This window comes from Pezoporus occidentalis, unplaced genomic scaffold (assembly GCF_034315485.1).
Source record: "Pezoporus occidentalis ecotype Australia unplaced genomic scaffold, CSIRO_AGI_Poc_V1 ctg756, whole genome shotgun sequence".
Classification (NCBI taxonomy): Eukaryota; Metazoa; Chordata; class Aves; order Psittaciformes; family Psittacidae; genus Pezoporus; species Pezoporus occidentalis.
This window is the reverse complement of record NW_026916111.1, coordinates 1-12,004: the sequence shown is the minus strand read 5'-3', so window position 1 is coordinate 12,004 and position 12,004 is coordinate 1. Positions and strand designations below refer to the sequence as shown.

The window sequence follows — 12,004 nt, the reverse complement described above, 5'->3', positions numbered from 1 at the left end:
TGGCCATGTTTGTGCCTGCCCAGACTTCCTGCTGGGGGGCTTGAACTGGGAAATGGAAGTGCTGGGAATAGGATGAGGTTCCAGTTATGGGGGGGGGAAGTGCTTTTCATACATCCCAGAGGAAACAGGGGGGGTGTCTGGGACAAAGATATGGATATATAGGGGTAAATATGGATATACAGGGATATATCAAGCTTTTTAAGGCCTGGGAGCACTGGACATGAGCCTTTCCCTATCAAAGGGACCCCCCCTGTACCAACCTAGAGCACGCCCCCATAGCACCTAGGGCAGCCCTATGGAGGTTAAAACCCCCCTAAAGAAGCTATAGGGCATCCCTAATGCAGCTAACCTCCCCCCCCCCCCCCCAAGAGGCTGTAGGGCAGCCCTAAAGCAGCTAAACCCCCCCTAAAGCAGCTATAGGGCACCCCTAAAGCAGCTAAGACCCTCCTAAAGTAGCTGATACCCCTAAAGAAGCTAACAGCCCCATAAAGAGGCTATAGGGCACCCCTAAATCAGCTAAAACACCCCTAAGAAGCTAAAATACCCCTGAAGAAGCCAAAATAACCCTAAAAAAACCCAAATCCCTCTAAAGCAGCTAAAACACCCCAGACCCCTCTAAAGCCACTAAAACCCCCTTAAAGCACCTAAAACACCCCTAAAACACCCAATACCCCTCTAAAGCAACCACCCCCCCCTTAAAGCACCTAAAACACCCCTACACCCCTTAAAACACCCCAAAACCCACTAAAACCCCCTTAAAGCACCTAAAACCCTTCTAAACCCCCCCTAAAGCCCTCAAAACCCCCTTAAAGCAGCTAAAACACCCCTAAACCCCCTAAAGAAGCTAAGACACCCCTAAGGCACCCCAAACCCCTCTAAAGCAGCTAAAACCCCCCTTAAAGCAGCTAAAACACCCCTAAAGCACCCAACCCCCCTTAAAGCACCTAAAGACTCCCTAAAATACTTAAACCCCCCACTAAAGCACCTAAAGCACCCCTAAAACACCCCCTAAAGCAGCTAAAACCTCCCTAAAGTACCTAAACCCCCCTTAAAGCACCAAAACCCCCTCTAAAGCAGCTAAAACCTCCCTAAACTACCTAACCCCCCCCTTAAAGCACCCAAAACCCCCTCTAAAGCAGCTAAAACCTCCCTAAATTACCTAACCCCCCCAAAGCGCCTAAAACACCCCTAAAGCACCTAAACTCCCCCTTAAATCACCTAAAACCCCCCTAAAATACCCCCTAAAGCAGCTAAAACCTCCCTAAAGTACCTACTCCCCCTTAAAGCACCTAAAACACCCCTAAAGCACCCCCTAAAGCACCTAAACTCCCCCTTAAATCACCTAAACCCCCCCAAAACCCCTCTAAAGCAGCTAAAACCTCCCTAAACTACCTAACCCCCCCAAAGCACCTAAAACACCCCCTAAAGCACCTAACCCCCCCTTAAATCACCTAAAACACCCCCTCCAAAGCAGCTAAAACCTCCTCAAAGCACCTACCCCCCGCCTAAAGCAGCTAAAATCCCCCTGAAACACCCCAAAACCACCACCCCCCCTAAAAAAAAGCTAAAACACCCCTAAAACACCCCAAAAGCACCTAAAATCTCCCTAAAGAAGCTAAAATCCCCCTTAACTACCTAACACCCCCCCCCCCTTCCGCGGCCTGTCCCTTGCCTTCCCTATTGCCCCCCTCAGGGCCCGGCTCTCCCCTAGCGGCTCCCCCAAACCCCCCCAAAACCCCCCCTATCACTGCCTCTTCCCTCCCCCCCCCTAAAACCGGGCCTAACCCCCCCAAATCACCTCAGACCTTAACCCCCCCCCTTCAAACCACCATCACCTCAGTCTCCGGCCTTATCCCCCCCCCTCCCCACACACACACACCGCTGCCCCCCCCTCACACACCCCCCCCCCCCCCCCCCCGCGTTCCGTTTCCCCCCCACCACCACCACCCCGTCCCCCCCAAACCTGGACAGACAGAGACAGACAGAGAAGGCTCTCGGGTAGAGGCGGTTACTGGACCTTTCGTCCTGGCCGTGGCCGTGGTGGTGGTGGTGAAGGAGCGGCGGCGGCTGCCGGGGGGGGAGGCTGCTGCTGCCGCTGTCGTGGTGGTGGTGGTGGTGGTGGTGGTGGTGGCAGGACGGAGAAGGGGGCTTGGAATGCGGGCTTGGGGGGGAAGCGGCGGCCGAAGGGGGGACACTGGGGCTCTCCACGGCCATGGAGGGGTAAAAAGGGGGTGGTGGGGTAAGGGGATGAGGGGAAGGGAGTGGGGGGGGGGAAGAGAGAGAACCGGGGGGCACAGTGACTCTTACAGCGGGGCGGCGGCCCAGGCCCGGCCCGGCCCCCGCGGCCCACGGGCAGGCACACAAAATGGCGCCGAGGCAGCGCCCCACACGGCGGCCGGAAAGGGCCGAGCGACGGCGGAAATGGCCGAGCGACGGCGGAAATGGCCGAGCGACGGCGGAAATGGCCGAGCGGCGGCGGAAGTGGCCGAGCGGCGGCGGAAAGAACCGAGCACCTTTCCTTACCGCCCCACGAATAGGCGCCGAGGGTGAGTCCATTTGACTCGGCGCTTAGGGGTGGGTGTTGATGGTTTGAGTGCTTCCTCAACACAACAACCCCCGCTTTATGCCTTGTTACGGAGGTTATAACGAAGGGAGAAGCCGCCTGAGGTGGATTTAAATGCGGTTGAGGATAAGAAGCCTCCGGTAGCGGGAGGTGAATCCCGCCGTGCTGTTGTCTTCCCCCCCCCCCCCCTCCGGTGAACGTGGAAGGTGCCGGTGTTTGCGCGGGCCGCCGGAGGGCGCTGTGGTGGCCGTGAGGGGAAGGAGACGGTGGCGGCGGCTGTGGTGATGGTGGAGAAGGAGGAGGGAGGCCCCGGCGGCATCAGCGAGGAGGAGGCGGCTCAATATGACCGCCAGATCCGGCTCTGGGGGCTGGAGGCCCAGAAGCGGTCAGTGGGGGGGGGGGGGGTGTGGGGCGAGTCGGATGGGAGAGGGGTTTGAGGCGTGTGGGAGCCCCTGGGAGGGCTTGGGATGGGGGGGGCTATAGGGGTCTGTGAGAGACCCTTAAGAGGTTATGGAGGGGGGCTGGAGGGGATGTGCAATGAGAGGAGGGCCTTAAAGAAGCTTTTGGATGGATCTATATGGGGCTTTTGGGGGTCCTATAGGGCCTGGAGGGGCTTTTGGGGGTCGTGTAGGGCCTGGAGGGGCTTTTGGGGGTTCTATAGGGCCTGGAGGGGCTTTTGGGGGTTCTGTAGGGGTCTGGAAGGGCTTCTGGGGGTCCTATAGGGGCCTGGAGGGGCTTTTGGGGGTTCTATAGGGCCTGGAGGGGCTTTTGGGGGTCCTAAAGGGCCTGGAGGGGCTTCTGGGGCTCCTGGAGGGTCCTGGAGGTGCTTCTGGGGGTCCTGTAGGCCCTGGAGGGGCTTCTGGGGGCCCTGGAGGGGCTTCTAGGGGCCTGGAGGGGTGTCTGCGGATCCTATAGGCACCTATAGGTCCTGTAAGGGCCTGGAGTGTCTTCTGGGGGTGCTATAGGGGCCTAGAGGGGCTCCTGGGGGTGCTGTAGGGGCCTGGAGAGGCCCTGCAATGTGAAGGTGTGCCTTGGAGGGTCTTATGGGGGCCCCACAGCCTTTGACAGACCCTGTAGGAGCTTATGAGGGTCTTGGAGGCCTCTATGGGGATCTATAGGAGGTTGTTGCAGGCTCTATAGGGGTCAAGGGGGGGTTGCTATGGGAAGGGAGTCTGTAGGTGCTGGAGGGAACACCTGTGGGGTGAGTGTGCCCTATAGAAGCTTGTAGAGGTGATTGAGGGGGGCGGTTATGGGGGCCGTATAGGAACCTGTGGGGACCCTGAGGGCTGTGTAGGGGCTTCTGTAGCTGCTGGGGGGGGGGGGGTGGTCCCCAGGAGCTCAACAGGGCTTGAAAATGGGGGGTATGGGGGGGGGGGGGGGGAAGGAGAAACAGCTCCTGCTTCATTCCAAGCTGGAATTGCCAATGCCTGCCTGTTCCCTGCTGGAAACCCTTGTCCTTAGTGCCTGTTCCCTCTATAAGGGTTCATTTCCCAGCTGGAATTGCCAATGCTTGCCTGTTCCCTGCTGGAAAACCTCTTCCTTACCCCCTCTTCCCTCCATAAGGGTTCATTTCCCAGCTTTCAAGGCTCCTTCCTGCAGCCTCTCCACATTCCAGATCCTCCGGGGCAAAGCATCCCTATTACCAAGCAGGGATGCTGAGGATCGTGCCTTTCCTGCCCCGTTGTATCCCTGCTCCTCCTTTTCCTTCTCCCAAAGGACTCTTTGTGCCGCAGGTTACGAGCATCCCGGGTGCTGCTGGTGGGGATGAAGGGGCTGGGAGCCGAGGTGGCCAAGAACCTCATCCTGGCTGGAGTCAAAGGCTTGACCATGCTGGACCATCAGCAGGTGAGCTGCTTTTTGGGGTGGAATTGCTGCATTTTGGGGCAGAATGAGTCCGGGTTGGGGACGGGTCTGGTTTGGGGTGGGAAATTTGCCTTTTGGAATGGGATGGCTGCGTTTTGGGGGCGGGATTGTCTGTTTCGGGGCAGGGCGGCTCCGTTTTGGGGTGGAATTGCTCCGTTTTGGGTCACAATCCCTAAGCATCCCCATGGATGGGATGGAATTCCCGAGCCCTGTGGCAAACACGTTCCTTATGTGAACGTGGGCTCTGGTCATGGCCTGGCCTCTCCTTGGGCACAAGAGGGAGCTGCGAGCCCAGCATCCAGCTCCGTATCCATAGGGATTGAGGACCAGCGGGAAGCACCCAGAGCTTGATTCCTTCCTCTCCTTGTCTGTGTCCCACGTTGGGCTCTCAGGGGCTTCTCCCACTCATCCCACTGTTTCCCCCTATTCCAGGTCTCCCAAGAGGACACCCGGGCTCAGTTCCTCATCCCGGGGGGATCCTTGGGCCGGAATCGCGCTGAGGCCTCCCTGGAGCGGGCGCAGAACCTCAACCCCATGGTGGACGTCAAAGCTGATGCTGGGAATGTGGATTCCAAACCCGAGGAATTCTTCACCCAGTTCGATGCGGTGCGATGGGATGGGGTCTTCTTAACGACCCCGGTGTTCATTGGGCCGGGGCCTTTGCCTGCTTCCCTTGGGATGGGACGCGGAGGATTCCAGGCTGCTTGGAGGAGGAACAGCAGCACATCCAAGTGCGTTGCTCCTGTGGATCCCCGGTGGCAGGAGCTCCCCTTATCCATGCATCCCAGGTTTAAAACCATCCTTTATTTAGCTCCATCCCAAAATCAGCTGCCGTGTCCCCACATCCTTGGAGCGAAGCTTCTGTGACAAGAGGGGAAAAGGAATCATTAGCATGGAATAACCTCCCCCCAGCCCCAGCATGGAAGGATCTGATGGGGAGAGGGGGGGATAACATCATTCCCATTGCCATTCCCAGGTCTGCCTGACCTGCTGTTCCCGGGATGTGATGGTGAAGATCAACCACATCTGCCACAAGAACAGCGTCAAGTTCTTCGCCGGGGATGTCTTTGGTTACCATGGTTACATGTTTGCCGACCTGGGGGACCACGAGTTCGTGGAGTGAGTATGGAAGGGGCAGGAATTCCCCCTTGGAAGTAGTGGGAAAGGAGAAGCTCGATGTGATCCATAAAAAAAAAACCCTTCCATGTGCTGGTCCCATGGGATTCACCCACCTTAGAGCAGCTCCGGAGCCTAAAAGGAGATACAGGAAACCTGGAAAGGGGCTTTGGATATGGGATGGGGTGAGGAGAAACAGCTTCCAATTGGAAGAGGTGGATGGGATATTGGGATGGAGCTCTTCACTCGGAGGCTGAAGGGACACTGGGATGGGTTGATGGGGAAGGTTTGGGTGCTCCTGGAGCAACCTGGGCTAGTGGGAAGGTGTCCCTGCCCTTTGGTTGGAACTGGATGAGCTTTAAGCTCCTTTCCAACCATTCCATGAATCCAGGATCGTTTGCTATGGAGCAGCACAAACAAGGATCCGGGTTTCTCCCTGGTTTACTTCCATAGGGAGAAAACCAAAGTCGTGCCCAAAGCCAGCCCGGGTGTGGAGGACGGGCCGGACACCAAGAAAGCCAGAGTGGATCCTTCCGAGACCACCATGGTGAAGAAGGTGAGTGGGAAAATCCCAATGGAGACCTTTGGGATCCAGCCCAGCGCAAGGGGCGAGTTCCTTGGGAATCTCAGCTCCTGTATTCCCAGCAACTCCAGGATCCTTTGGGCCAGGTTATCCCAGAGAGGGGGGTGCTTATAGGCCCCCCCCCCCCCCCCAGCTGCTTCCCATACCAGTGTGAGGCAATTCCATACTGGGTTTGATGGGAAAGGGGAGGGGGGATGCAGCCGGTTTTCCAGGCTTGTGAAAGCTCCCTTGGAGGAGGTTTTCCATGGCTTGGGGCTGGAATCTGCTCCCAAGCCAAACCTTTTCACATTGAAATGCCTCTGGCCGGGCATTGTTTCCCTTTCCCAGCTGGAATTTGGAGGGAGGAGTGGAAATTCCCCCCTCCCACTACGAGGAGAAGCAGCTGAGCTGCCCTTTGTGTCCCTCTGCCTCGCTTTGGGGGGGGTGTGGGGGGTGTGTGTGCAGCTTCCCCTTGGAAGGGCTGGGAATATTCCTGGGATGCCAATGGAAGCAGCTGACATCCTCCTGCCTTTTGGGGGGGGGGTGATTCCAAGCCTGGAATTCTTTTGGATCTGTTTTGGATCATGCCCTGAGCTGTTCCCTGTGTCCCTATGGGAGACCTTCAGCTCATTGAACACCTCTAGAGCTGGTTTTCCCAAAGATTCCAGAGTTTGTGCTTGGTAAATCCCATCCACAGCTCCCATCCCAAGGGATAGCAATGGACTGGAAAAGAGAAGCTCCAGGGAGACCTTAGAGCAGCTCCAGAGCCTAAAAAGGGGATATGGGAAACCTGGAGAGGGGCGTTGGATAAAGGATGGGATGAGGAGGAGCAGCTTCCCATGGGAAGAGGTGGATGGGATGTTGGGATTGAGGGTGGTGGAATACTGGGATGCGTTGATGGAGAAGGTTTGGATGCTCCATCCATGGCAGCCTTCAAGGGGGGAAGGTGTCCCTGCCCCTTGCTTGGAACTGGGTGAGCTTTAAGGCCCCTTGCACCCAAAGCATTCCATGGTTCCATGATGAAGTTGAGGCTGATCCCGGGCTCATCCATGGGGAAGAGCCGGTGCCTTTTTCCATGCATCCTTTCTCATCCCATATCCTGGCAGCGCCTCATCTTCTGCCCGCTGAAGGAGGCTCTCTCTGTGGATTGGAGCGGGGAGAAGGCAGCAGCGGCCCTGAAACGCACGGCTCCGGATTACTTCCTGCTCCAAGGTAAGCTCCTGCTCCCCATTCCCTGCTCCCTGCTCCCCATTCCCTGCTCCTGCTTCCCGTTCCCTGCTCCTGCTTCCCGTTCCCTGCTCCCTGCTTCCCGTTCCCTGCTCCCTGCTCCCCGTTCCCTGCTCCTGCTCCCCGTTCCCTGCTCCTGCTTCCCGTTCCCTGCTCCTGCTCCCCGTTCCCTGCTCCTGCTCCCCGTTCCCTGCTCCTGCTCCCCGTTCCCTGCTCCTGCTCCCCGTTCCCTGCTCCTGCTCCCCGTTCCCTGCTCCTGCTTCCCGTTCCCTGCTCCTGCTTCCCATTCCCGTTCCCTGCTCCCTGCTTCCCGTTCCCTGCTTCCTGCTTCCCGTTCCTTGCTCCTGCTCCCCATTCCCTGCTCCCCATTCCCTGCTCCCCATTCCCTGCTCCCCATTCCCTGCTCCCCGCTTTCCATTCCCTGCTCCTGCTTCCCGTTTCCTGCTTCCCATTCCCTGCTCCCCATTCCTGCTGCTCTTCCTGGCCAGCCCCAGGAACTGAGATCCACAAGTGAATCCCAGTGGGTTTCCGGTTGGATTTTTGGGGATTTGGGGGGGGGGGGCGGTGATCTTTGCTCTCAGCTTTCCATGGCAGCATCCAGGGAATGCCAAAGCATTCCAGAGCCTTGGGAAGAGCTGGGAGCACCGGGAGCTTTCCCTAACCACCAAGTGGAAGGCTTGACCGAGGGCTTCTCCTCCCATTCCAACGAGCCTTTGGGAATGCTCCTAACTGGGGGGGTGTGTGGGGGGGGGGTGACTCCACTCCTTCCCTATCCCAGTGCTCCTGAAATTCCGGACGGATAACGGCCGGGATCCATCCCCTCAGAGCTACGCTGAGGACTCGAAGCTGCTGCTCCAGCTCCGCAGCGACGTGTTGGAAGCGCTGGGGGTGAGCGCCGCGGTGCTTCCCGATGACTTCATCAGGTGAGCCGGGAATGCCCATGATTCCCATGGGATACCCACAGGGGAATCAAGCCCCTTGTGGTGGGATGGGGGGGGTGTGTGTGTGTTGCACCGGGACCTCCCATCCTTCTTCCCTGCATGTCCCCACACGCTTCCCATTGGGAATGGTGGGAATGTGCCGTGCCGCCGGGGGCAGCATCCGGATGGCATTCGGAAGGGCTTATTTTTGGCAGGGTGGAGCCACCAAACTCCTATTTGGGGGGGGGGGGGCACGACGACACCCCCTTAGTGTTTTGGGGGGGGGGGGTGATGCCCCCATAGTGCCATTCCAAGCTTTTCCCATTGGATCCTTCCCATTCCAGTTACTGCTTCTCCGAGATGGCTCCGGTCTGCGCCGTGGTCGGAGGCATCCTGGGCCAGGAGGTGGTCAAGGTATGGGGCTGGTTATGGGGGGGGGGGGTCTGCAAGGCAATGACACCCCCCCACCTTTGCTCCCCAAAACCCCCCTTTTTGGGGAGGGGGGGGCCCAATTCTGACCCCCAACCACTTCCCCCCCCCCAGGCCCTGTCCCAGCGTGACCCCCCCCACAACAACTTCTTCTTCTTCGATGGCATCAAAGGCAATGGCACTGTGGAGTGTCTGGGCCCCCCCTGAGCAATGGGGGGGGTGGGTGAGGGGGTCAACTGGGGGGGGCCCCCCCATTGCACCCCACGTTTTGGGGGGGGGTGTGTTTTGGGTTAATAAAAGCTGGTTTGTAGAAAGTGGTTTATTGGGGGTTGTAATTGGGGGGGGGCCTAATGCTGGGCCCCCCTAAATCCCAGCCCCCCCCAAACCTCATGGTCCCCCACATTCCCACCCCCCCCCAAACCCTATGTATCCCCAAAGTGCCCCCCCAACCCCTCTGTACCCCCAAATTACATCACACCCCCCTATCTCCTTCAAATCAGTTTATTGGAAACAAAGGTACAAACCCAGGAGTAGTCCCAATGCCCACCCCATAGGGAGCCCTATAGGGACCCCCCCCGTATACACCCCCCCACATCCCCCCCCCATCTGTACACCCCATATATACACCCCCTATGTACACTCCTATGTACACCCCTTATATACAGTCATCCTATACACCCCTATATACACCCCCCCATACATACACCCCTATATACACTGTACACCCTATATACAGCCCCATATACACTATAGACAGCACCAGCACCCCCGCTGAGGGGGGGGTACCCCCCATTTGTCTCTCCCCCCCAGCCCCTAAAATGCACCCCAATAAATAGGAAGGGGGGGGGGGATGCAGCAACACCCCTTGGGGTGCAGGCAGGACCCAGGCCCTGTTTTGGGGTGCAGGCAGCACCCAGGCTCCGTTGTGGGGTGCAGGCAGGACCCAGTCTCTGTTTTGGGGTGCAGGCAGCACCCAGGCTCCGTTGTGGGGTGCAGGCAGGACCCAGGCCCTGTTTTGGGGTGCAGGCAGGGCCCTATTCGTGCAGGTTGTAGATGGCTCCCAACAACTGCGAGAGCAGGCGGCAGAGAGGACCCCAAAACACGCCACCGCCGGCACCGCGCTGCTCCCGCTGCAATGGGGGGGGGGAACAGCATTAATATGGGGGTGCCCCCCAAAATCCACCAGCACCCCCCCAAATCCACCCCCCCCTTTCCCTGTGGTGTGTGGGACACTGGGAATGGGGGATTTTGGGGTGTCCCCCCCAAGTAACAGTCCCCCCAATAGGACCCCCCCCATAACAGCCCCCACAATAGAAGCCCCCCCAAATAACAGCCCCCCCCCCCCCAGTTTGGGGTTCCCACCCTCCCCCCAAATAATCCTCCCCCATCATCCCATTCCCTGTGGTGATTAGATTGGGAATAAAGTTATTGGGGGGGGTGGATTTTGGGGTGCCCCCCCCTTCCCCTATAGTGACCAGGAAGGAGGGGGAATAGCACTGGGAATAGGGGGGATACCATTGGGAATAGGGGGGGATACCATTAGGGACAATGGGACGGGGGGGGTGCAGGGTTTTGGGGTGTGCCCCCCCCTTTTTGGCTGCCCCCCCCTCACCTGCAGCTCGTGCTGGCGCTGGAAGGCGTCCCCCAGGCGACGCAGGCGGGCGCCCACCTCCCGCCCGTTGGGGACCCCCCCCTGGACCCCAGTGCTGGGGGGGGGGGCCCCCATGTGCTCCCCAGTGGCTGGGGGGGGGAATTCGTCTGGAGGGGGGGGGGAATTAAAGGGGGGGTCAGCGTAAGGGGGGTGCAACAGGAGCCCCCAGATACATTGATGGGGGGGGGGCTTGTTCTGACATGGGCAGAGGGACCCCCCCCTATGGGTAATGGGACCCCCCATAGATAAAGGGACCGCCCCCCCATAATGGGACCCCTGCATAGGTAAAGGGACCCCCCCCCCCAAAGGTAAAGCCCCCCCCCTCCCAGCATGGATAATGGAACCCCCCAATAATGGGACCCCCCTTAGGTAAAGGGACCCCCTCCAGTAATGGGACCCCCCCATAATGGGACACCACTGATAATGGGATGCCCCCCCCCATAATGGGACCCCCCCTATAGGTAAAAGGACCCCCCCGATAGTGGGACACCCCCATAATGGGACACCCCCATAATGCCCCCCCCGATAATGGGACCCCCCTGATAGTGGGACACCCCCATAGGGGCCCCCCCATAATGGGACACCCCCATAATGGGCCCCCCCGATAATGCCCCCCCCCATAATGGGACACCACTGATAATGGGACCCCCCTATAGGTAAAAGGACCCCCCCAATAATGGGACACCCCCCGATAGTGGGACACCCCCATAAGTAAAGGGCCCCCCCATAATGGGACCCCCCTATAGGTAAATGGACCCCCCCATAATGGGACACCACTGATAATGGGATGCCCCCCCCCCCCCATAATGGGACCCCCCTCTTCATGGATAATGGGACCCCCCTATAGGTAAAAGGACCCCCCCAATAATGGGACACCCCCATAATGGGACACCCCCATAATGCCCCCCCCCCATAATGGGACACAACTGATAATGGGATGCCCCCCCCAGAACGGGGACCCCCCAGAGGGTAGGACTCCCCCATAGTGGGACACCCCCATAAGTAAAGGGTCCCCCATAACGGGCCCCTGATAGGCAAATGGACCCCCCCCAACCGGGACACCCCCACGATGCTCCCCAGAATGGGACCCCCCTCTGATAGTGGGGGACACCCCCAAGGGCTCCCACAACTCGGGGACACCCCCATAATGGGCCCCCCCGATAATGGGACCCCCCCGATAGTGGGACACCCCCATAAGTAAAGGCCCCCCCCCCCCCGGTCCTCACCGTGCCCGCTGTGGGTGGCGCCGGGGGGGGACGGGACCGGCTCCCCCCGTGCCCCGCAATGGAAGAGGCCGCAGGCGGGGGGGGGCTCCCCGGGACAGGCGCAGCTCAGGGGCGGGGCTCGGCGCGGGGGGGGCGCGGGGGGGCTCGGTTCCCGCAGGGCTCGGCCACGGCCGCCGGGGTCCTCGGGAGGGAGGGGGGGGGTGTCAGAGAAGGGGGGGGGGGGGGGGGGCACCCTCAACCCCCCCCCCCCCCTTTAACGCGAATCCCCCGCCCCCCCCCCCCGGGACACGCGGGTGCGGGGTCCGCCGCGCCCGCCAGGGGGCTGATAATGAGCGGGCGTGTTTGTAAACAAACCGGGCACGGCCCGAGGCGGCGGGACCGGGAATGGGATGGGAACGGGATGGGGATGGGAACGGGATGGGGGGGAGGGGGAAAACGGGGGGATGG

The 12,004-nt window shown here is 59.7% G+C and overlaps 1 protein-coding gene and 1 long non-coding RNA gene across 2 annotated transcripts; one reads left to right on the top strand and one right to left on the bottom strand.

Annotated features, from left to right (window-relative positions):
* The first annotated feature begins 2,811 nt into the window (after positions 1–2,811).
* Positions 2,812–8,932, top strand: SAE1 (SUMO1 activating enzyme subunit 1). Its single transcript, XM_062602127.1, has 9 exons — positions 2,812–2,948; positions 4,297–4,408; positions 4,859–5,032; positions 5,403–5,545; positions 5,996–6,098; positions 7,211–7,316; positions 8,110–8,254; positions 8,596–8,665; positions 8,795–8,932. The coding sequence occupies exons 1-9, from the start codon at positions 2,848–2,850 to the stop codon at positions 8,885–8,887; spliced, it is 1,047 nt and encodes a 348-aa protein (XP_062458111.1). The 5' UTR covers positions 2,812–2,847; the 3' UTR covers positions 8,888–8,932.
* A 618-nt stretch (positions 8,933–9,550) lies between these two features.
* LOC134155208 (uncharacterized) lies at positions 9,551–11,713 on the bottom strand. Its single transcript, XR_009961464.1, has 3 exons — positions 11,558–11,713; positions 10,293–10,438; positions 9,551–9,810 (listed from the first exon to the last, which is right to left on the bottom strand). It is a non-coding gene; the product is annotated as an uncharacterized LOC134155208 (long non-coding RNA).
* Between the last annotated feature and the right edge of the window lie 291 nt (positions 11,714–12,004).

Coding starts and splice junctions, on each gene's coding strand:
- SAE1 (XM_062602127.1), top strand. CDS start 2,848: ATGGTGGAGAAGGAGGAGGGAGGCCCCGGCGGCATCAGCGAGGAGGAG. Junction 6,099..7,210: donor AGACCACCATGGTGAAGAAG/GTGAGTGGGAAA, acceptor ATATCCTGGCAG/CGCCTCATCTTCTGCCCGCT. Junction 7,317..8,109: donor GGATTACTTCCTGCTCCAAG/GTAAGCTCCTGC, acceptor TCCCTATCCCAG/TGCTCCTGAAATTCCGGACG.